The 21,554-nt window shown below is 40.7% G+C and overlaps 1 protein-coding gene across 5 annotated transcripts in view; it reads left to right on the plus strand.

Annotated features, from left to right (window-relative positions):
- ATRN (attractin) overlaps positions 1-21,554 on the plus strand; it is a 157,121-nt gene that overhangs the window by 46,345 nt on the left and 89,222 nt on the right. For all 5 annotated transcript variants that reach the window (XM_080813911.1, XM_080813912.1, XM_080813915.1 and 2 more), the window contains exons 4-8: positions 525-653; positions 5,442-5,647; positions 6,714-6,882; positions 20,158-20,248; positions 21,187-21,430. In XM_080813911.1, the coding sequence (XP_080670037.1) occupies positions 525-653; positions 5,442-5,647; positions 6,714-6,882; positions 20,158-20,248; positions 21,187-21,430 (839 nt within the window). The remainder of the gene's footprint in view (positions 1-524; positions 654-5,441; positions 5,648-6,713; positions 6,883-20,157; positions 20,249-21,186; positions 21,431-21,554) is intronic.

A 21,554-nucleotide genomic window follows, 5' to 3' on the forward strand; every position in this document is an offset into this window, starting at 1 on the left:
TAGGCAAAGAAAGTACAACAGAATGATAATAGTGTTAAGATTGTGATTCTGACAAATAAAGCAATACAAATATTAAAAAAAAGATGGTGGATGTTTATCAAGTTTATTTATATTTTTACTTTTCATACTTTTCAGTAGTTTATATTTGACATTCATCAAGTCATAAAGTTTATTACTGTGATTTTGAAGGTTTACGCAGTTTTTTGAAGAGGAATTAGAAATAGTTTTATATACCAAAAAAAAAAAAAAAAAAGAATAGGGTCATTGATTGCAAATCTCATTAGAAATATAACCCAGGATAAAGGAGGGCCTGGCGAAAGATTCAGATCTGTTCCTCAGAGGATTCAGAACTGGATCCAGACTGATTGGGTGGCAGTATGTGTTTATCACAAGAATTTGCCCCTCTTCCTCAAAGTGTTTTTTAAAAAATTCTAAGGATGAATTCCAGGTTTGAATTTGTGTGCCGCCATGTGATGTGCCTGGTGACCATGCTTCCCTTTGTAAGAAATGTGTTTTCGTTTCAGTGGCCTCATCGTTCCTGAGCGAGATGGCAACGAGACTGTCCCTGAGGTTGTTACCACATCAGGTTATGCCCTGCTGCATTTTTTTAGTGATGCTGCTTATAATTTGACTGGATTTAATATCACTTACAAGTAAGATATTTAAGTCTAATCGTTGTGATTTTATTCAGACACTGTACTTAACAGTAATAACGACTAACATGTATCGAGGGCTGACGATGTGCCAGACATTGCACTAAGCGGTATGCGTGGATTTTCTCATCTAAAGTTCTTTTAAAAACTCAGTGAAGTACGGCACTGTGTTTTTCACTCATTCTATAATGGAGGAAACTGGTGGGAAACGGTGAAATACATTGTCAAAGATCTGGGACCACAGTTTCAACCCAGGTCTTGCTTTTGAGCTTCTTCTGGAAAAGAGCGGCATTTTCCTGCTGATGGATGAAAACACTGGGGCTTCTTGCTAAGTGCAGTTTAACAGATATTAGTCATTCTCATGTACTCAGTTGTTGGCCCACTGATGAGGACTTAGCTGAGATTACAGAGGAAATGTAGACAAACAGACTTAGACAGCTTTGGGAATTTGTCATGATAGGAGAGAGGCTAACTTTTTTCTTATTTTCCTCTTAAGAAATGTTTGTTTTTGTAAGTAGTTAAATCCATAAAGCTCCCTAAGCAAGGGCTCTGTAATAGAGAGCGTCTGCGGTGCATGGAGCCCAAGATACTATGTGGGTTTTTTTTTAAACTTTTTTTTTTAATATTTATTTATTTATTTGACAGAGATCACAAGTAGGCAGAGAGGCAGGCAGAGAGAGAGAGGAAGGGAAGCAGGCTCCCTGCTGAGCAGAGAGCCCGATGCGGGGCTTGATCCCAGGACCCTGGGATCGTGACCTGAGCCAAAGGCAGAGGCTTTAACCCACTGAGCCACCCAGGTGCCTCTACTATGTGGTTTTTTTACAGAATAAGTTTGCCAACTCCTGGCAGCGGCAGGAAGCTCCATGTATAACCTTTATGCTGGATTCTTTAACCTGCCTGTTTTCTCAGGGTCTCTGGATTCTTTCAGGCCTCTTTAGACCCATCTCTGTCTTGCTTGGTACACTCATTTAGTTTTTCAGGTGCCCAAGGTTTGTGACTTGTGTATCACAGTACTAGCAAGCTGATTTTTCATGAACCAGGCAGGCATAAAGTCTGAGTTGAGAGGAAAGACTGGTGAGTCTGGTTGGGTACATGTGAGATGTCTAAGCAGGACATTGATATTCAGATCCAGGGCCCAGAAGAGCTGTCAGGGCCGGGGTTGTCATCTGGGAGTCACTGGCACATGGACAGTAACTGGCTTATGGGGCGTGTGCACAGTGAGGAGAAAGGCAGTAGAGGCAGCTAAGGGGTAGAGGAATGCCCGTGGGCTGTGTTGTCACAGAAGCTCAGAAAAGAAAGTTTTTTTGTTTTGTTTTGTTTTTAAATTTTGTTTATTTATTTGACAGAGAGAGACAGATCACAAGTAGACAGAGAGGCAGGCAGAGAGAGAGGGGGAAGCAGGCTCCCCGCCAAGCAGAGAGCCCGATGCAGGGCTCAATCCCAGGACCCTGAGATCATGACCTGAGCCGAAGGCAGAGGCTTAACCCACTGAGCCACCCAGGCGCCCCAGAAAAGAAAGTTTTAAGGAGGAAACTGACAGCCATGAGACTGAGTAAGCAGAGGGGGCCCTAGGTGACCCTAGCTGGGGAGGGTGGAGTCAGGGGCCTGGGAGGGGCACAGTTCAGAATGGAAGGTTAGAGAGTCACAGCATTGAGAGGGGGACACTCTGGGAAGAAGTTCAGCTCTGAAGGGAAGGGTAAAGGCTTAGGCTGGTACTTTTCGAAGTTCACATGCACAGCGATCTCCTGGCGGGGCTTGTTAAGACACGGGTCCCTGGCTGATCTCCAGAGACCAGAGTTCAACAGAGCTGGAGCCTGAGAATCCAGATTTCTGATAAGCTCCTGGGTGATGCTGCCTCCCCCGTCCATGGTCCACACTCTGAGGAGCATTGCTCTAGCAATCCATCCAGGCCGCATTCCGGGTTCCCTACAGGTTCTTAGGTACAGTCTTTGCTCTTCCAAGTCTCCTCATAGTAGCAGCCTTGGGGAAGAAGAGAAACTCCAGGGAGGGAGCATCCCTAGAAAGAAGGCAATTCAAATATCCCTTGACACCGGAAGCCCTTTGCCCCATCCCTGGAGAGCTCTGTTAGCTCTGTGGCCATTATCTTCCCAAGCAATGCATGTTTTTCTTACCCTGATTGGTGTAGGGGAAGCCTTGCTCTCTCCTGGAGACCAGAATTAGTATTTATTTATTAAGTGAAGGAATGTTGAGGTTATCCTGAATTTTACTAGCTTCTTGGTTCCAAGCTCTCTCTTTTTTAAAAAGGAGCCCTAAACCATTCTGGGGCTTCTAGACCCTTTGAAAAGCCAAATAAAACGATGTTCTTTATTCCCAGAAGAATGCCCAGAAGGACATACATAAAACATTGTTACTCATTTTCTAGGTGTCCTCAGGTTGCACCGAATCCTACCTTTGGACCCGCCTCAACTGGGGCACCCTTGAGACTAGTACCCACAGCTACTTTGGTGTTGCTTAATTTTCTTTTCAAAGAAGAGAAAAATAGTTATATTTTATTTTCACACAAATTGGCATTTCATCTTATTTCCGAGACACATTTTAAGCACAAATAATTAGACTAATTTTCTCATTACTCCAATTTAGACATATGCGCAGATGTTTTGATGTATTACCTGCCACTTTCATTTTTCTGAGATTCAAAAATGATTTTTGTGTTTTGAGATTTTATGTAACTGTAACGAGTGCTCATAATTAATTTTTGGCACATGAAGTCCACGTATGCCTGAGGGCACTGGAGTGGAGAAGTTGAGGCACAGGGGAAGTTGTGATATTTGCCCTCCCTTAGTTTAGAAGGTGCTAATGGTTACTCCCTCCTCTTTTCTTTTCAGTAACATGAAGTTTTGGTTGTGTGCCATTCCCTGGTATACGGTTAATAAGTGTGTCAGTAGGAAATTATAATTTGACATATTTTTGGTGTGAGGCACAAGGGTGAGCACATCGTGGTAATGCTTTACTACAGTTTTATTCCAGACCTTTTATAAAAACAAAGTGTGATTATTGTAGCCGTTTTACCATAACAAGTCCAATCTGAGATTTAAAGTTTAGTTTTTATAAATCATTGTCTTGCAAAGACCTTTTTCTTAATAAAGACGAAATTGAAGCTTTACTTCTGTGTTTATATTATTATAGAGATGGTAGACACCACTTTCTAGAGGCCTATAAGAATGTCATTCAGCTTTTTTAACCAAATACTTTATGTACTTATTCTGCTTACTGGGTCTTGAGAAGTAGGTATACATATTTCTTACACTGTAATTACATAGATTATAAAAATACTGTTCATAAATATTTATAGAATTATAGAATATATTATAAATATGTCATAAACTGATATTTGGGTATAGATGTAAACATTAATTAGCTTGTTTTTAATAACTGACTCCTGATTTTTTATCAAGCTTTGCTACAAAATTTCTTTTTAGTTTTCTTTGTAGGCCTTAGAAGAAATCTACATTCTTAAAAGTATCCTGATAGTTCCGTTATTGCTCTCCCCTTTGAAATCTGAATTATGTCTTCTTAGAGTGCTGTCAACACAGTTATCTTTCTTTTTAAATATTATTATTTGAGAGAGGGAGAGAGCATGAGTGAAGGGGGAGGGGGAGCAGCAGACAGAGGGAGAGAGAGAGAAGCAGACTCCCCACTGAGCAGGGAGCCTGATGTGGGGCTGGATTGCAGGACTCCAGGATCATGACCTGAGCCAAAGGCAGATGCTTAAACGACTAGACCACCCAGGTGCTCCTCAATATAGTTACCTTTTTTTTTTTTTTTTAAGATTTTATTTATTTGATAGAGATCACAAGTAGGCAGAGAAGCAGGCGGTGGGGTGGGGGACAGGAAGCAGGTTCCCTGCTAAGCAGAGAGCCTAATGCCAGGCTTGATCCCAGGACCCTGGGATCATGATCTGAGCTGAAGACAGAGGTTCTAACCCACTGAGCCACCCAGGCGCCCCTCAATACAGTTATGTTAAGTTGTGTTACTATGAGATGCATTAGAGTTAAACTGTTGAATTAAACTGGTCCTCCCTTTTCTTCCATCTGATATGAGTAGATGACTTATTGAGGAATTTTACATATACCACTCTGGGCAATAATCTTTAATTCTCTGAACTTTTAGAAACTGTCCAGAGGTATACACACCATGAGGATGGGTAATATATTGTTAGCACTTTGTTTTATCCCCTTCCTCCAAACTTGGAAGCTTGTATTTGACAGTTTTCTTTTTTTATTATTATTAGATTTTACTTATTTGAGAGAGAGACTGTGACAGAGCAAGCATGAGCAGGGGGAGGGGCAGAGGGAGAGGGAGAAGCAGACTCCCCGCTGAGCAGGGAGCCTGATGCTGGACTCCATTCCAGGACCCTGGAATCATGATCTGAGCTGAAGGCAGAAGCTTTAAACCACTGAGCCACCCAGATGCCCCATATTTGACAGTTTTCTAATGCTCATCACTAGGGGGGCCACCAAGAACAGCATAGTCATCCCACCTTTGAGAAGCTAAGCCTGAACATTTTACAAGAATTTCTTCTCCCTTTACGTTTTTTAACTTGTCTTGCCCTATGAGACTCCAGCAGGGTTGGATTTGATTTCATTACCTGCCCTAGCTATGCAGTGTTGACTGACCCTACTTAGGCCAACTGTAAGTGCCGCCATTATGCTTGTGGATGAACTGGAGAGCCCGTGAGAGTCTTAAACCTTGTGTAGGTAAAAATTCTGCTAAATTAATTGACGTGTTGCTTTGTGTTGATTTCATTCTCCCCCACTGTTTTTATAGTTTTGACATGTGTCCGAACAACTGCTCAGGCCGAGGAGAATGTAAGAGCAGTAATAGCAGCAACACTGTCCAATGTGAATGTTCAGAAAACTGGAAAGGGGAAGCATGCGATATTCCTCACTGTGTCCATGACTGTGGTTTTCCTTATCGAGGCGTTTGCAATTCAAGTGATGTCAGAGGATGTTCCTGCTTCCCCGAGTGGCAGGGTAAGAGCTGCTTTTCTCTTGGTTTTTCTTCCCTTTTACAGCATCTTCCTAGTTGAGTAAATTGTACATTGACTTCATTCCTTGCACATATACCACTTATGTTAATGAGGTATCAGGGAGCATTGAAGTCTTTGCATCTTGTTATTCAGATTCTTACAAATCTTTCAATTTCATAGATGTGTGGTTGTAGTCTCTTTAGAATTATGGAGGGGTTTCAACATTCTTTGCAATTCATTCATGATAATTGGAGGACTTGGTCTCAACCTCAAGAAAATACAGCAGAGAACCAAGCCTAGGAGGTGGGACAAGAACTATCAGTGATAGTATCTCTCAGAAACTTTCAATAAATTCAGAAAAAATTGGGGTCGATTATACAATATCATTCTAAAACAGCAGGTGAAATTACCTGCAGATAGAGAGGTTATCAGAGAAACTTTAGCAAATTCTTTAAGGTTTGTGTGATAACACCTGTTACTGATTTGGTGTTTTTCTTTATACATGCATCTTTTCTTCAGAGTACTTTTTTTTTTGAAAGGAAATGTGTTTGTTTAAATGCTCTCGTTTATGTGCCTGGGCTGACATCAATGAGTTAAGGAATTGAAGTGTTTGAGTACCTACCTCTGTGGAAAGGTAGCAGCAGGAGGCACAGCCCCCAAGAATGGAGTTTCTTGATTTTCCAGGAATTGGATGGGTTGTATTATTACTCCCAGGACTAGTCTTTCTTTACCTTTTAGCCCTAAAGTTTTTCATTTGAATCAATAATTTCTTTGTCTACTCTTTCCTCTGAGAGCTGCTGAAGCAAGTATTTCATTACTAAAAAATCCTAACCTGACTGTGGTCAAGTCATCCTGAGAAAGTACGTGATTTTGAATTATACTGGAGCTGACCCTTGGTCACCAGCTTTGAGTGAATCGAAAGCATGAATTAAAGGGCTTTGTCTGATATTTCGATGCTAAAGGAACGACTAAGTATTCTTTAGATAGTTGTTACATTTATATGATTAAAACTTGAAATGCAGTAATTTTAAAGCTGCATTTTGTGAAGCTAATTTATTCTGTTTTATTAGGTCCCGGATGTTCGATTCCTGTGCCAGCTAACCAGTCATTTTGGACTCGAGAGGAGTATTCTAACCTAAAGCTCCCCAGGGCCTCTCACAAAGCTGTGGTCAATGGAAATATAATGTGGGTTGTTGGAGGATATATGTTCAACCACTCAGATTACAACATGGTTCTAGCGTAAGTTTTTTTAAACATTTTTTAAGATGCTTACTAGTTTCCCATTTTGAAAATTTAGAGATAAGTGAAAAGAAATTGTCAGTGATTCCATTACCTGAGGAAATTCCCTGTTAGTATTTCAGTAGTACTGTTCCAGAATTTTTTTTTTTTAAAGATTTTATTTATTTATTTGACAAGGAGACAGGGATCACAAGTAGGCAGAGAGGCAGGCAGAGAGAGAGAGAGGGAGAAGCAGACTCCCCACTGAGCAAAGAGCCCGATGTGGGGCTCGATCCCAGGACCTGAGATCATGACCCGAGCTGAAGACAGAGGCCTAACCCACTTAGCCACCCAGGCGCCCCCAGAATTTTTTTTGACATGTTCTTAGTTTTTGAAGTTGGGAGCCAGAAGGAATGCATTGTTATAATAAGCAATAATTAATCTTTTCTAGGTACCATCTCTAATATTTTACTTTAGGCTCTATATAAATTGGGGGTTACTTTACCTATAAATTTAATTAGCATTTTTGTAGGTCAGATGGTTTGAATTTATAGTTTGCTAGAGAACATTATGCCATGGTCTAACACTCGATCTAGAGTTCAAGGTCTGTTTGCTGGTCCTATGTTGCTCATCTTGAAGGGAGAATGTATGTTATCACAGTGGAGTTACAAAGTTATGAAGATTGATTTTAGGGAGAAATTTATGAACACATACTCATGCCAATTTTGTGCCCTGGAAATTTTTTCTAGGCATTTTTTATTAATGAAGATTGTCAAAAACCAGAATCTGTTCTATAAGGGATTCTGGAACTATGGCAGTAAAGGCATAGTTTCTGAATCTCTCAAGTAGTCATTAAAGCATATAGATAACTAGCATAGCAAAATGAAAAAAACACATGGATAACAAAACAAAACTTGGTCAGAAGGTATCTGCACAGATGAGAGGGGCTAACCATTGACAGCTACAAAGCCTTTGTGGTATTAGAATCTGAGCAGGAGTAAGCAAAGGAGAGCAGGTGGCCAACTGATAGGCTCCAGCATAACTAGAAGAAGCTGCTTTGGGAATGGCAGTTGGAACTGGAAAGATTTGTGTATTTTGGTAGGGGGTAAGCACAAGGGAACTGTAGTAGGATCTGAAGGGGCTAGAGCAGTTTGTGCCTTTTTAGCTCCCCAAATGAACTAGCCAGTCTCTTCACGAGAGAAATTTCCACACCAAGGAGAAACTGGTGGGAATAAAATTCAAATTGAAGAGGATAGGGACCATAGAGGAAAAATTAAGAGTGTCCAGGTAACAGTCAGGGAGGGACAGAGCCAGATATCTCAACAAGCTGCTGTCTTTTGAACACCACACTGTTGACAATAGAAGAGTAAACTAGAGAGCTGAGAAATTAGGAAGATGGTCCTAACCCAGGCCTCTCCTGTAGAAGTTCAGGAAAAAGTAGTTTTACCTAAAATTGAGCAACGGAAAAGTATCAAATTTTAATGACATAGAAAATTAAAAGTTAAAGTAACATAGAAAGAAAAAAGAGACTACCTGGTAGAATAACCCGCCATTGTACATGAAAGCATAGTAGAAAAATATACTCACAAAACTGATAAAAGTGAGAACTTACTGTTCCCAAACAAGCTAAAATGCAGAAAGAAAATGATGCAAGACATGAAAGAACAATAGAATCAGAAGTAGAAAAATCCAGAAATGAGATGGTAGAAGTTAGGAAAGAATTTTTTTAAATTTAATTTTATTTTTTCAGTGTTCCAAGATTCATTGTTTATGCACCACACCCAGTGCTCCGTGCAATATGTGCCCTCCCTAATACCCACCACCAGGCTCACCTAATACCCACACCCAACCCTCCAGAACCCTCAGTTTGCTTCTCAGAGTCCACAGTCTCTCATGGTTTGTCTCCCCCTCTGATTTCCCCCAATTCACTTTTCCTTTCCTTCTCCTAATGTCCTCCATGCTATTCCTTATGCTCCACAAGTAAGTGAAACCATATGATAATTGACTCTCTCTGCTTGACTCATTTCACTCAGCATAATCTCCTCCAGTCCTGTCCATGTTGATATAAAAGTTGGGTATTCGTCCTTTCTGATGGAGGTATAATATTCCATTATATATATGGACCATATCTTCTATAAACAACTCCTCAAACTCAACACAAAAAACAGATAATCACGTCAAAAAATGGGCAGAAGATATGAACAGACACTTCTCCAAAGAAGCCATACAAATGGCTAACAGACACATGAAAAAATGTTCATCATCATTAGCCATCAGGGAGATTTAAATCAAAACCATATTTAGGGGTGCCTGAGTGGCTCAGTGGGTTAAGCCTCTGCCTTCGGCTCAGGTCATGATCCCAGAGTCCTGGGATCGAGCCCCGCATCTGGCTCTCTGCTCAGCAGGGAGTCTGCTCCCCCCCCCGCTCCGTCTCTCTGCCTGTCTCTCTGCCTACTTGTGATCTCTGTCTATCAAATAAATAAATAAAATCTTTAAAAAAAAACCACACACACATTGAGATACCACCTTACATCAGTTAGAATGGCCAAAATTAAGAAGACAGTAAACAACAAGTATTGGAGAGGATGTGGAGAAAGGGGAACCCTCTTACACTGTTGTTGGGAATGCAAGTTGGTGCAGCCACTTTGGAAAACAGTGTGGAGATTCCTTAAGAAATTAAAAATAGAGCTACCCTATGACCCTGCAATTGCACTACTGGGTATTTACCCCAAAGATACAGATGTAGTGAAAAGAAGGGCGATGTGTACCCCAGTGTTCATAGCAGCAATGGCCACAGTTGCCAAGCTGTGGAAAGAGCCAAGATGCTCTTCAACAGACAAATGGATAAAGAGTTCTAAAATAATTTCAGAACTGAAGACAAACCCAGGAGAAACACAAAGTAAATAAGATACTCCTTTATTTTTTTTTAAGATTTATTTCTTTATTTTAGAGGGAGAGCATGGGTGTGCACAAACACATGAGCAGGGTGAGGGGCAAAGGGAGAGGGAGAGAAGCAGACTCCCTACTGAGTGTGGAGCCTGATATGGGGCTCAACCTCACGACCCCAAGATCATGACCTGAGCTGAAACCGAGTCAGATATTTAACAGATTAAGCCACCCAGGTGCCCTGATTCTCCTTTAGTAATAGAATATGAAAAAGGAAATTAGAAAAAGTCACAGAGAAATGAAGGTCACTTTCCCCTATTCTTTATGGTAAGTACAGTTAAAAATCCTGGATTATATGTAATGCAAACATGAGAAAACTCTAAAAGGTAGAAAGAAGGCAGTCTGGCTAGAGACCTCAGGACCCAAGGAATGAGGTAACGGCAAATTCCAGGGGTTTTCTTTTAGTCTTGTATATCTCAGATTTGTGGTTGGAAAAAGCAGCAATCTGGAAATACTAGTAGACACAAGCCAAAAAAGCCCCAAGAACAAACCCACCTGTTCTCTCTAGCAAAAGGACTAGGAAAGGGGCAGCTTAGCAAGACAGAAAACTTAGACACAAACAACTGCTCTACTACAGCCGAACACTACAGAAAGAACTGTGGCCTTGCCCTCATTGCTATCAGCAAAGTCCGAGTATAGAGTCTAGATTTTCACTTTTGCCAGGATCTGGTGAGGTGCTCCAGCCACTCTCCAGCTGCCAGTGTTAGAAAAGGCCGATTAGGGAGCTGGGACTTTCTCAGCAATCTAGTGTTAATGTAACCTAGTTAATGTTTAGCCTTTTGGTTTTGGTTTTTGCATGTTATTTGCCTACAGTCTTAATCTCTGAAAGCCAGTTAGGGAACTGGGACTTTCTTCTCCACCAGGCAGGAATGAGGCCTCCCCCACCCCTGTGATATCAGTGGAGCCCCTGTAGGGAGCCTGGATTCTACCCCACCTGGCAGTAAGAGCTGGAATGAGTTGGCCTTCCCCCTTCCCTACTGGGGTGTCGGAGGAGGCCTGCTATAACAGTAGATTTAAATTAAATCCAGTCTCAGGCCATGATACCCAAAATGTTCAGATTTCAATTGAAGATCATTTCTCATGTGAGGAGCTGGGAAAATCTCAACTTGAGTGAAAAAAAGGCAGTTGAGATGCTGACAGCAAGATGACATAGATATTAGAATTATCTGACAAGATTTTAAAGCAGCCATTATAAAAATGCCTCAGTGTGCAATTATAGACCTACTTGAAATGAATAATGGAGCCTCATTAAAGAAATAGAAGATGTAAGGAAGAATCAGATGGAAATTTTAGAACTGAAAAATAGAGTAACTAAAACAAATATGTCACTGGATAGGGTCGACAGCAGAATGGAGAGGACAGAGGAAAGAGTCAGTGAACTTGAAGATAGAACAATAAAATATAAATTCCTCAATCTGAACCAGAGATAAAATGGAATACTTAAAAAAATGAAGAGAACTTCAGAGATCTGGGGACCATAACAAAAAATTTTAACATTTCTGTCACTGGAGGAGTCCTGGAAGGAGGGGAGCAAGAGAGAGTGTCTGAAAAAGTATTTGAAGAAATAATGTCTGAGAATTGCCCAAATTTGGCAGAAGACATGCATGTACATGCAAGAAGTTGGGTGACCTCCAGCAATCCTTGGCTCCCACAGGGGTTCACATCCACTGGTTTTGTCTCAGTCTTTCTCTCATTTTCCTGCTCAGCCACCATATTTCTTTTCATTCTTCAAATTTCTACCACATTTTCTCCTGTTTTCATTCTCAGCTGTTGGTCTTGCTTCCTGTTTCTATTTTGAAGGGGAGCGGTTATCTGAAGAGGACTTCCACAGACTCCCACCACCATATTTAGCTGTTACCTATATCTGTGCTCATTTATCCTGCCTTCTGTTTCTGTGCATCAGCACTGTCCAGTGGGGCACTTTCATGTCACTAGCCACATGTGGTCACTGAGCTTGAAATGTGGCTAATGTGACCAAGGAGCTGAACTTTAAAATTTCAATTCTTAGTCCTCATCGTACTTGATCTTATACCAACGTTTGATATAACTAGTCCCCCCCTCCTTTTCTTTTTTTTTTTTTTTTAAGATTTATTCCTTCATTTGAGAGAGCGTGCGCATGCTTGAGTGCACACTCAAGTGCACACTTAAGTGCGGTGAGGGAGGAGTAGGGGGAGGGAGAGAATCCCCAAGCCAGCTCTCTGCTGAGTGCAGAGCCTGATGCAGGACTTGATCCCAGGAACCTGAGATCATGTCCTGAGCTGAAATCAAGAGGTGGATGCTCAACCGACTGAGCCACCAAGGTGCCCCCCTCCCTCCACTTCTAAACACTTTCTTCAGTTGGCTCCCAGGTTTCTGTATTCTCTTGATATTTGTTCCAACTACTTATTACTTTCTCAGCCTCTTTATCTGGTTCCTCTGGTTCCACTGACTTCTGAATGATGATGTGTCCCTGGGCTCAGCTCTTGGTCCTCTTCTGTGAGAGTTTATATTTGCTCTCTGGTGATCTCATGTAATATCTTGGCCTTTATGTTGATGATTCCCAGATTTATGTCTGCATCCTAGACTTTTCACCTGAACCCATATTGCCCTCTCTTTATTTCACATCTCAATCTTTTGCCTGTCCAAGAGGTATCTTAAACTGTGTGCTTCCAAAACTGATCTTTCCTCCAGGCCAGTACTTGCCCCAGATGTCCCTATCTCAGTTAATGATTATTTCATACTTCTGTTTGCTTAATCCCAACATTGGAGCCATCCTTGACTTCTTGTTTTTTTACTTGCCATATCAGTGCGTAGTTTAGCTATCCCTTGCTGCATAACAAATGACCACAAACCTAGCAGCTTAAGACAGCATATATTTATTACCTCATAGTTTCTGCTGGTCAGGAGTCTGGGCATGTCTTAACTGGGTGCTCTTCAGTCAGGGTGTCACTTGGCCTGTGTTCTCATCTAGAGGTTCAACTGGGGAAGAGTCCACTTCCAAGCTTACTAGAGTTTTTGGCAGAATCCATTTCCTTGCAGTTGTAGGACTGAGGGCCCCAACTTCTCGCTGGCTGTCAAGTAGAGGTTTCCCTTAACTCCTGAAGGCTGCCCACATTTCCTTATCACTTTGACTTCCCTAGTGTTGCTGCTTGCTTCATTAGGTCACCAGAAGAGTCTCTCTCTAGACTGAGTCTCCTGGCAGCACAGATGTCATGGAAATGACATCTCATCATCTTTGCCATGTTCTCTTGGATTAGAAGCAAGTCACAGACCCTGCTCACACTTGAGGGGAGGGTATTATACATGGGTATGAATACCCAGAAGCGGAGATCATGAGGATCACCACCCCGGTGGCTATCTGCTACAGAATGTCAGCAGATCTTGGAGGTCTTGTTAGCTTGACCTTTAAAAAAATCTGTCCTCACTCTTACCACTTTTCACTACTTCTCATGCCACCACCCTGAGAAGTAAGGTAAAATAAAAGATGTGAAAGTGCTTGTCCCTTCGGCTGTCATACAGATATTATGAGAGTCAAGTAGTCTACCATCATAAATATGTGATTTTTACCCTTGTATTTGGCATCATCTTCTCTCAAAGCAAAAAAAATCTGGGAGTGATTTTGATCCTCCCCTTCACCTCCTCATATGCTAATCTCATCAAGCCCACCGAATACATGTCATATTCATTCTTTTCCCTCTGCGACCAGCCTGCCATTATTGCTCACCTAGACTTCAGCAGTAGATTCCTAGCACTCTGTGTGTTTCTATGCATCTCCCCTTTTTTTAAAAAAAGATTTTATTAGAGAAAGAGAGAGAGAGGGTGCACACTAGCAGGGGGAACAGGAGAGGGAGAAGCAAGCTCCCTACCAGGCAGGGAGCCGGATGTGGGGCTTGATCCCAGGACCCTGGGATTAAGATCTGAGCCAAAGGCAGACACTCAGCTGAGCCACTCAGGTGCCCCTCCATGCATTCCTTTTAATCCATTTTAAAAATATCAACTGGGCTGATTTTTTTAAAGTGTGTGTTGTATCATTTACTACCTTCCTAAAACCCATCATTGGCTTTTCCCATTGGACCTAATGGGCCTACCTGATCTAAGTCTGCTCACCTTCCCAGACTCCCACCTCCTCTGCCTTCTAGCTTTACCTAACACTCTCTAGGTGTGTCCTTACTCTAAAGGTCTTTGTGCTTACCCCTCCCTTTGGTCCAGACTCTTCTGGTGTTGTACCAAAGGGCTGTTTTCTTCTCACCTGTTAGATATCAGTTAACTGCACCACAAGAGATCTTCCCTGATCATCCAGTTCTGGCAGGTTCTCCCTGTTCTTTTTCATTGTTCTCATTTCCTTTAGAGCAGTGGGCATAATTTTTAATGCTGTGTATACCCCTTGTTGCATTTGCTCATTTTTTGCCTTTTCCACTATATGTTCTCTGAGGTTAGAGACCTTGTTTGCTCACTCAGCTCAGAGCTCAGCTCATAGAATGTGCTCAAATAAGTGTTTATCAGGTGAATAAGAGAGTAAATGAATGAATTATTTCCTTCACACATACTTGTTCCTGGAAATATTAATGTTACCTCTTGCTTTTATGTGACTGGTATACCTCACAAGCCATATTTGTTTGTAACATTTTTTCTGCTTGTATTTCATCAAAACATGATTTTTTTTTTTTTTAATTTTATTTATTTGTTGTTAGAGAGAGCGAGTGAGCACAGGCAGAGAGTGGTAGGCAGAGGCAGACAGAGAAGCAGGCTCCCCTCCGCCGAGCAAGGAGCCCGATGTGGGACTCGATCCCAGGATGCTGGGATCATGACCCGAGCCGAAGGCAGCCGCTTAACCAACTGAGCCACCCAGGCGTCCCCAAAACATGATTTTTACAGCTTTATGTGTTTCATGTAAAAAATTCATATAGTTTCAAATAAACTTTTACTAACTCATGGAAAGTAAAAACACAGTCATTCCTTTTAGAGGAAGTATTTCTGGAACTGAGATTATAAGTTTTATCATCATTTATATTCTTACATAAACATATTTCAGCAGTTCAGCTTACTGTTTTTTCCACAACCCTGTTAACCCAATACTGTTAAGTTGCATTAAAAAGCAGTTGGTGGGAATGCAAGTTGGTGCAGCCACTTTGGAGAACAGTGTGGAGATTCCTCAAGAAATTAAAAATAGAGCTTCCCTATGACCCTGCAATTGCACTACTGGGTATTTACCCCAAGGATACAGATGTAGTGAAAAGAAGGGCCATCTGTACCCCAGTGTTTATAGCAGCAATGGCCACGGTCGCCAAACTGTGGAAAGAACCAAGATGCCCTTCAGCGGATGAATGGATAAGGAAGATGTGGTCCATATACACTATGGAGTATCATGCCTCCATCAGAAAGGACGAATACCCAACTTTTGTAGCAACATGGACGGGACTGGAAGAGATTATGCTGAGTGAAATAAGTCAAGCAGAGAGAGTCAAGTATCATGTGGTTTCACTTATTTGTGGAGCATAACAAACAATATGGAGGACAAGGGTAGATGGAGAGGAGAAGGGAGTTGAGGGAAATTGGAAGGGGAGGTGAACCATGAGAGACTATGGACTCTGAAAAACAACCTGAGCGTTTCGAAGGGGTGGGAGGTGGGAGGTTGGGGGAACCAGGTGGTGGGTACTAGGGAGGGCAGGGATTGCATGGAGCACTGGGTGTGGTGAAAAAACAATGAATACTGTTATGTTGAAAAGAAATAAAACATTAAAAAAAAAACTGGGGGAAAAAAAAAAAGCAGTTCCCATTTTATGTCACCTAAGAGTCCTCTTAGACAAATGATCCTGATCTTCTGGGTTAAGATTTTCTTTTTATAAAGATTTTTATTTATTCATTTGACAGACAGATCACAAGTAGGCAGAGAGGCAGGCAGAGAGAGCGAGGAGGAAGCAGGCTCCCCGCTGAGCGGAGAGCCCAATGCGGGGCTCGATCCTAGGACCCCGGGATCATGACCCGAGCCGAAGGCACAGGCTTCAACCCACTGAGCCACCCAGGCACCCTGGGTTAAGATTTTCAATTGAAACTTCATCACTGAATTTCCTTCCTTTAAGCAAAAAAGTGTTTAAAAAAAATGTCTAAAAAGAAAAAGTAAGGAGGCACCTGGGTGGCTTAGTTGGTTAATCATCCAACTCTTGATTTCAGCTCAGGTCATGATCTCAGGGTTGTGGGATCAAGCCACACGTTGCGCTCTGTGTTGAGTGTGGAGCCTGCATAAGATATTCTCTCTCTCTCTCTCTCTCTGCCCCTCCCCACCCCACTCAGATTCTCTCTCTCTTTTAAAAAAAAAAATTATAACAGATTGAGCAGCAAGTAACCAAACGAGGAAGGAGTATCACCTTAAAACAGTAAACTTTAAAACAGACTCACAGGAACCATACAACTGACCCATTTTTTGCCCCACAGAAACCATATGGCTGAGATTCTGAGAGCTCTTACACCAGTCTTACACCAGTTGGTATTATAACACCAAATCTGGAAGATGCAAACTGAGTGGGGATCATTGTTATTTCACATTCTTAATTGAAGAGTAGAAGACATTGTTGCTGGGGAGCACTGGGTGAAAAGAGGGAAAAACCTCTCTCTGCCCAAAAGTCAGGGCCGCTTCTAATTTGGGCTATGCCTTGACCCAGGACATTCCAAGGAGAGCAGAGTCTGGGTGATTTATTCTAATAGACTGTATGCTCCCCCATCTGAGCCCCAGCACGTCCTCAGATTTCAGAATAGTGGATAGAACATAAAATATCAGCTCTCACATTACAGCTAGGATAGAAGGGTAAAGTTTTCTTAGATATTGCAGAAAAAGAATTAAGAAATCATCCACGCTTTGCAAATGTCTGGAGAGCAATATCTAACCACAAGCATGATGAAAGAAATGACGTTGTAGTTAACGCAGATATCCTATGATGGGAAAATAAAGAGGAAGGAAACAGCATGTAAATGCTGACAGCCGATCATAGAGGAAAAATAAGAGAGATTGCTTCCAACTGCTTGATGCTGCACATCACCTTAATGAGAATTCAAATTAAAAAAACAAACAAACAGGCAAGAAAATGATAATAATGCAATGAAATGGAAGATTATACATCCAAGGAAATGTAAATAAATTATGTATAGCAGAAACTGGAATGAAAATTGAATCACTGACAGCTTTATAGACATTCCAGTGAATACTGATGGAAATAATTAGAAAGCAAAGACACACAGAAGACAGGACATCCAATAGAAAGGTAGTTGCTGTCACTGAAGAAGAGAACCGAACAAATAGGACAGATGGATTGAAATAGCACAAGAGGTTTCAGGAAAATTATATAGCTGTTCCACAACAAGACCGGATTTGATCAAGTTATTGAACTTTTGGCATAAAGGACAGATTCTTGGGTGGGAAGCCTCAGAGAGTTCTGTGCCTCCTCTGGCTGGGGTCACAGTCAATCTGCAGAGAGCTTCCACTGTGGTCTTAGATGGTCAGACACTGTGATTGGAATACCAGGCCATTGTGGGTGGTGGACTGTGTGCCCTGTGCCATCATGGTCATCATGAGACCAACCAGCAAGGAGGAGTTTGGGAGAGAGATGGCTGCAGCTCTGGAAGACACCTGTTACTGAATTCCTGAAGTTTGTCTTTGCTTATCTGCTTGTCCACGTCTTAGAACTAGTTGTTCAGTATTCTGTTACCTTGGACTGAGCTCCCAGAAGAATTTATTTAGTGCTTAGAATTTATGTTTTATTGCATCAGTATTTATCTTAACTTGTGTTTGCTTCTCTGGGTTGTGAAAAGAGTCACAACCTGCTATGTAAGATCTTTTGGCAGTTCATCTGTGCCGGGCTATTGAACCTGCCAGTGCCTTAGTGTCTCTGACAAGCTCTTGAGCTAAACTGTTATTGACTTGGAGGAGCAAAATGCATTAAGATACAGATTGAGCACCCTCTGTGTCACTTGAAAGAGAGGGGGATTAAGTCATCTAGAGATTTGGGCTCCCTCTGTTTCTTTCCTCTCTTTCATCTTTACAGAGACAGGCCTCTGGCTTGACCATTAGGTGTATTATATGTTTTCAGAAGCCATGCTAGTCCTCAGGAGAGCCCTTCCACAGCCAGAGGTCCATAAAAGTATTATAGTGCTATGTAGTCCATTTTGTAAAGACATTAGCCTGTTTGGATTTTAGTTATTTCTACCTAAGTAAAATATAATATTGTGACTTTAAAAGGTAGTGAGAGAGAGAGAAGAAAGGAGGGAGAGAAAGGGAGAAGGAGAGAGAATGGGAGTGACAGAGTTCTTCAGGCTCCCAAACAGAAAAATAGACCACATAAAAACGGGAAAAATCAGAGTGGCCTTGGGCTTCTCCATCACAGCATTCACTACCAGTATTATTTCAAAGGAGCAGCATCTGCAAAGTTCTGAAAGGACTTTCAGAAAGGATGACGCAAGATATTATACCCAGCCAAGATGTCATTCAGCTCTAAAGTGAGCAAGCAGATATTCTTTTTTTTTTTTTTGCAAGCAGATATTCTTAAACACCAGAGAGTTTAGGAAAAGGAGCACATAGGAGCTCCTCTAGAAAATAACCACTTGGGAACAAAATCTGGCCAAGTAAGAATTAAAGACTCAAGGAGAAGTTATGGTAAGAGGATGGTGAGGAGATTGCTTCACCTAAAAGAAAGGCCCAGTACTAAAGAAGTAGAAATCATAGTTATCGAGTGGGATGTGAGTACGCATACCTGGACAGTGTAAAAATTATTTGACAAAAACTGGGAGAAGAAATGGGAGGAAATGTGAGTGCTAAAGTTTTCAACTTTCAAGGTGGAAAGTTAATGGATTCTGTCCAAAATTAACTTAATTTTGTATGTAACTTAAAAACTAAAGTAAATCCAACTTCTAAATAATTTTTCATGTGTTTTTAAAAATGTGGAATATTGAAATAATACATCAAATCATAGCTGGTATTAATGTAGCATTCATATTCAGTAAATGTCGCCGTTTTGTTTTAGATCATGTGTAAAATCTTTAAGTCAAAAGGAAGGGTTCAGAGAATAATAATGAATACTAATGCATACACCACCTAAGTTAGGAAATAAGACATTGCTAATATAATTAAAGACCCCTGCATGTCCCACCCCAATCTCAAAGATAACCAATATCCAGATTTTTTGGTGTTTGTTCACATACATATCTTTACACTTTTAGTATATATGAACATATATAGAATTAATAAATTAACTGTTTTTAGTCATTAAGGAAACAGTATCCTGCAGTTTGATTTTTTTAGCTTAACATTGTTTTGAGACTTATGTTGAGAAGGTGTTCAGGTATATTTATTTTTCACTCTATAATTCTTTTAGATATACTACAATTTATTAATCCATTTTCTATTGATGGACATTTATTTGTATCCTTTTTTGCTTATTATGTTGATAATAAGACTTTCTTATATCTTCTTGTTCACATAATAATGTTTTTCATGATAAAACAGACTTGGATTATTCAGGAAAACTTAGAAAAAATAACATTTAGAGTAGAATAATAACATTGGTTTCCCTTTGATTTCTTTTTTCTATTAAATTATATAAAATTAACACTTTATTAAAAGTATCTAGAGGATGATCCCCTTTGTATAAATGTATATTGTCAATGTATTCTATTTGCATATATACATGGGAAAATGTCTGGAATGATGTTAACTTAATGTTTAATGCCTTGATAGCCTAGTTTTCTTGAAAATATGACTTGAAAAAAATCAGTTAGGAGTGCCTGGGTTGCTCAGTGGGTTAAGCCTCTACCTTTGGCTCAGGTCATGGTCTCAGGGTCCTGGGATCAAGCCCTACATCGGGCTCTCTGCTCAGCAGGGAGCCTGCTTCCCCCCCTCTCTCTGCCAGCCTCTCTGCCTACTTGTGATCTCTCTCTCTCTGTCGAATAAATAAAATCTTTTTTAAAAAAATCAGTTAGATAAAGAAAAGTTAGGAATTTTCTTTACTTAATCATCATTCCTTTTTCAGTACCTGTCTTCAATTTCACATGACTAAACGAAAGAGAAGTTACAACAGTAAATGCCCCTTCTGTGTAACGCAACTTGCAAGTGACTTAGACTGTGTGTTGAAGAGGTTTCCAGGAAGTGTTAGAAACTTCCAGTAGCTTTGTTTTCCCTTGTCCTCAGGTTGTGCAGCCCAGCCCCCTTCTCAAGTTCTGACTTGCCTCGTGGACTTAGCTGTTAGGTTGGTTTGTTTGGAGAGGTTCCTCACGGGCATGCCATATTTAATGAGCATCTCCAAACTGCATGATTATCACAAGTAGAAGAGCATAAGATACTCTGCTTTGTCATTTGGGTAAAAATATAATCTGTTTGTTTTGTAGGTATGACCTTGCTTCTAGGGAGTGGCTTACCCTGAATCATTCGGTGAACAATGTGGTTGTCAGATACGGCCATTCTTTAGCATTGTACAAGGTAAGGTTCTCCCCTCTGTACAAGCTAGAAATTCTGGTCTTCCACACTTGCCTTATATCATGTAATCGAAAAGCTACATCGTGTTGGGGTTTTGTCACTAATCTTTTTTGCTGTGGTAAAATACACATAATATAAAATTTACTGTCTTAACCATTTTTAAGTGTACAGTTCAGTGGTATTAAAGACATCCCTAATGTGTAACTATCACCACCGTCCAGCTCTGTGACTCTTCATCTTGTAAAACTACACCACTGAGCCTGTGAAATAATAACTTCCCACATCCCTCCTCCCCTCCAGCCCCTGGCAACCACAATTCTCTTCTCTGTCTCTCTCATTTCGACTTCAGTTTTGGTTTTTAGGTAGGGGGAATCTTTCTGTTTTTGTGGGGGTGTGTATATAATTGGCTAAGTTGTAAGTGGAAATTAAAGTTGAAACCAGTTTAACCTGAGGGATTTTAATGGATCCAAGTTGTACTGGGATATTATGGTTGTTATACTAAATGGCTAAAAATTAATACTGTGTCAGTTAGCTTTCATGTTAATTAGGAAGTTTAGCCAAGAATAGCCACATTGCAATATAACTGAATAATCACTTTCATTTCCTTGTTTTTGTGGCTTATGGGAGGATGAGGGAGCTCTTCAACTTTATTTTTCCAAGCCATTTTATACCATAAGAGATCTCCTATGAGGAAGTCCAAGAAGAGTGGTGAAGTGTTAGACATACAGGATATGATGTTTTATTTTATGTTGTTCCTTTCATTCCTTTCCTAATAATTCACTAAAAGGTGCATTTCACTAGTACTTCTTCAGCTAAGAATAACACTGAGGTTTTGAACGTCTTTTCTTTCTCGGGTTTGATGCTTTTTTTTTTTTTTTTTTTTTGGGTTTGATGCTTTTGATGTTTTTTTTTTAGAATTTTGTTTGCATTTTTTCCCGTAGGATAAAATTTACATGTATGGAGGAAAAATTGATTCAACAGGAAATGTGACCAATGAGTTGAGAGTGTTCCATATTCATAATGAGTCATGGGTGTTGTTGACCCCAAAAGCCAAGGAACAGTATGCAGTGGTCGGGCACTCGGCACACATCGTCAAATTGAAAACTGGCCGAGTGGTCATGCTGGTCATCTTTGGTCATTGCCCTCTCTATGGATATATAAGCAATGTACAGGAATATGACTTGGGTAGGTGTATTTTTTCCAGTGGATCTTTTTGGAATGTCAAATTAAAAATCTCTACCCTTACTATGACAGTTGAACAAGATTCCACCTAACTTTGACCCTAGTCCTTTATCTTGAAATGCAGTTA

Source organism: Martes martes, assembly GCF_963455335.1.
Source record: "Martes martes genome assembly, chromosome: 9".
NCBI lineage: Eukaryota > Metazoa > Chordata > Mammalia > Carnivora > Mustelidae > Martes > Martes martes.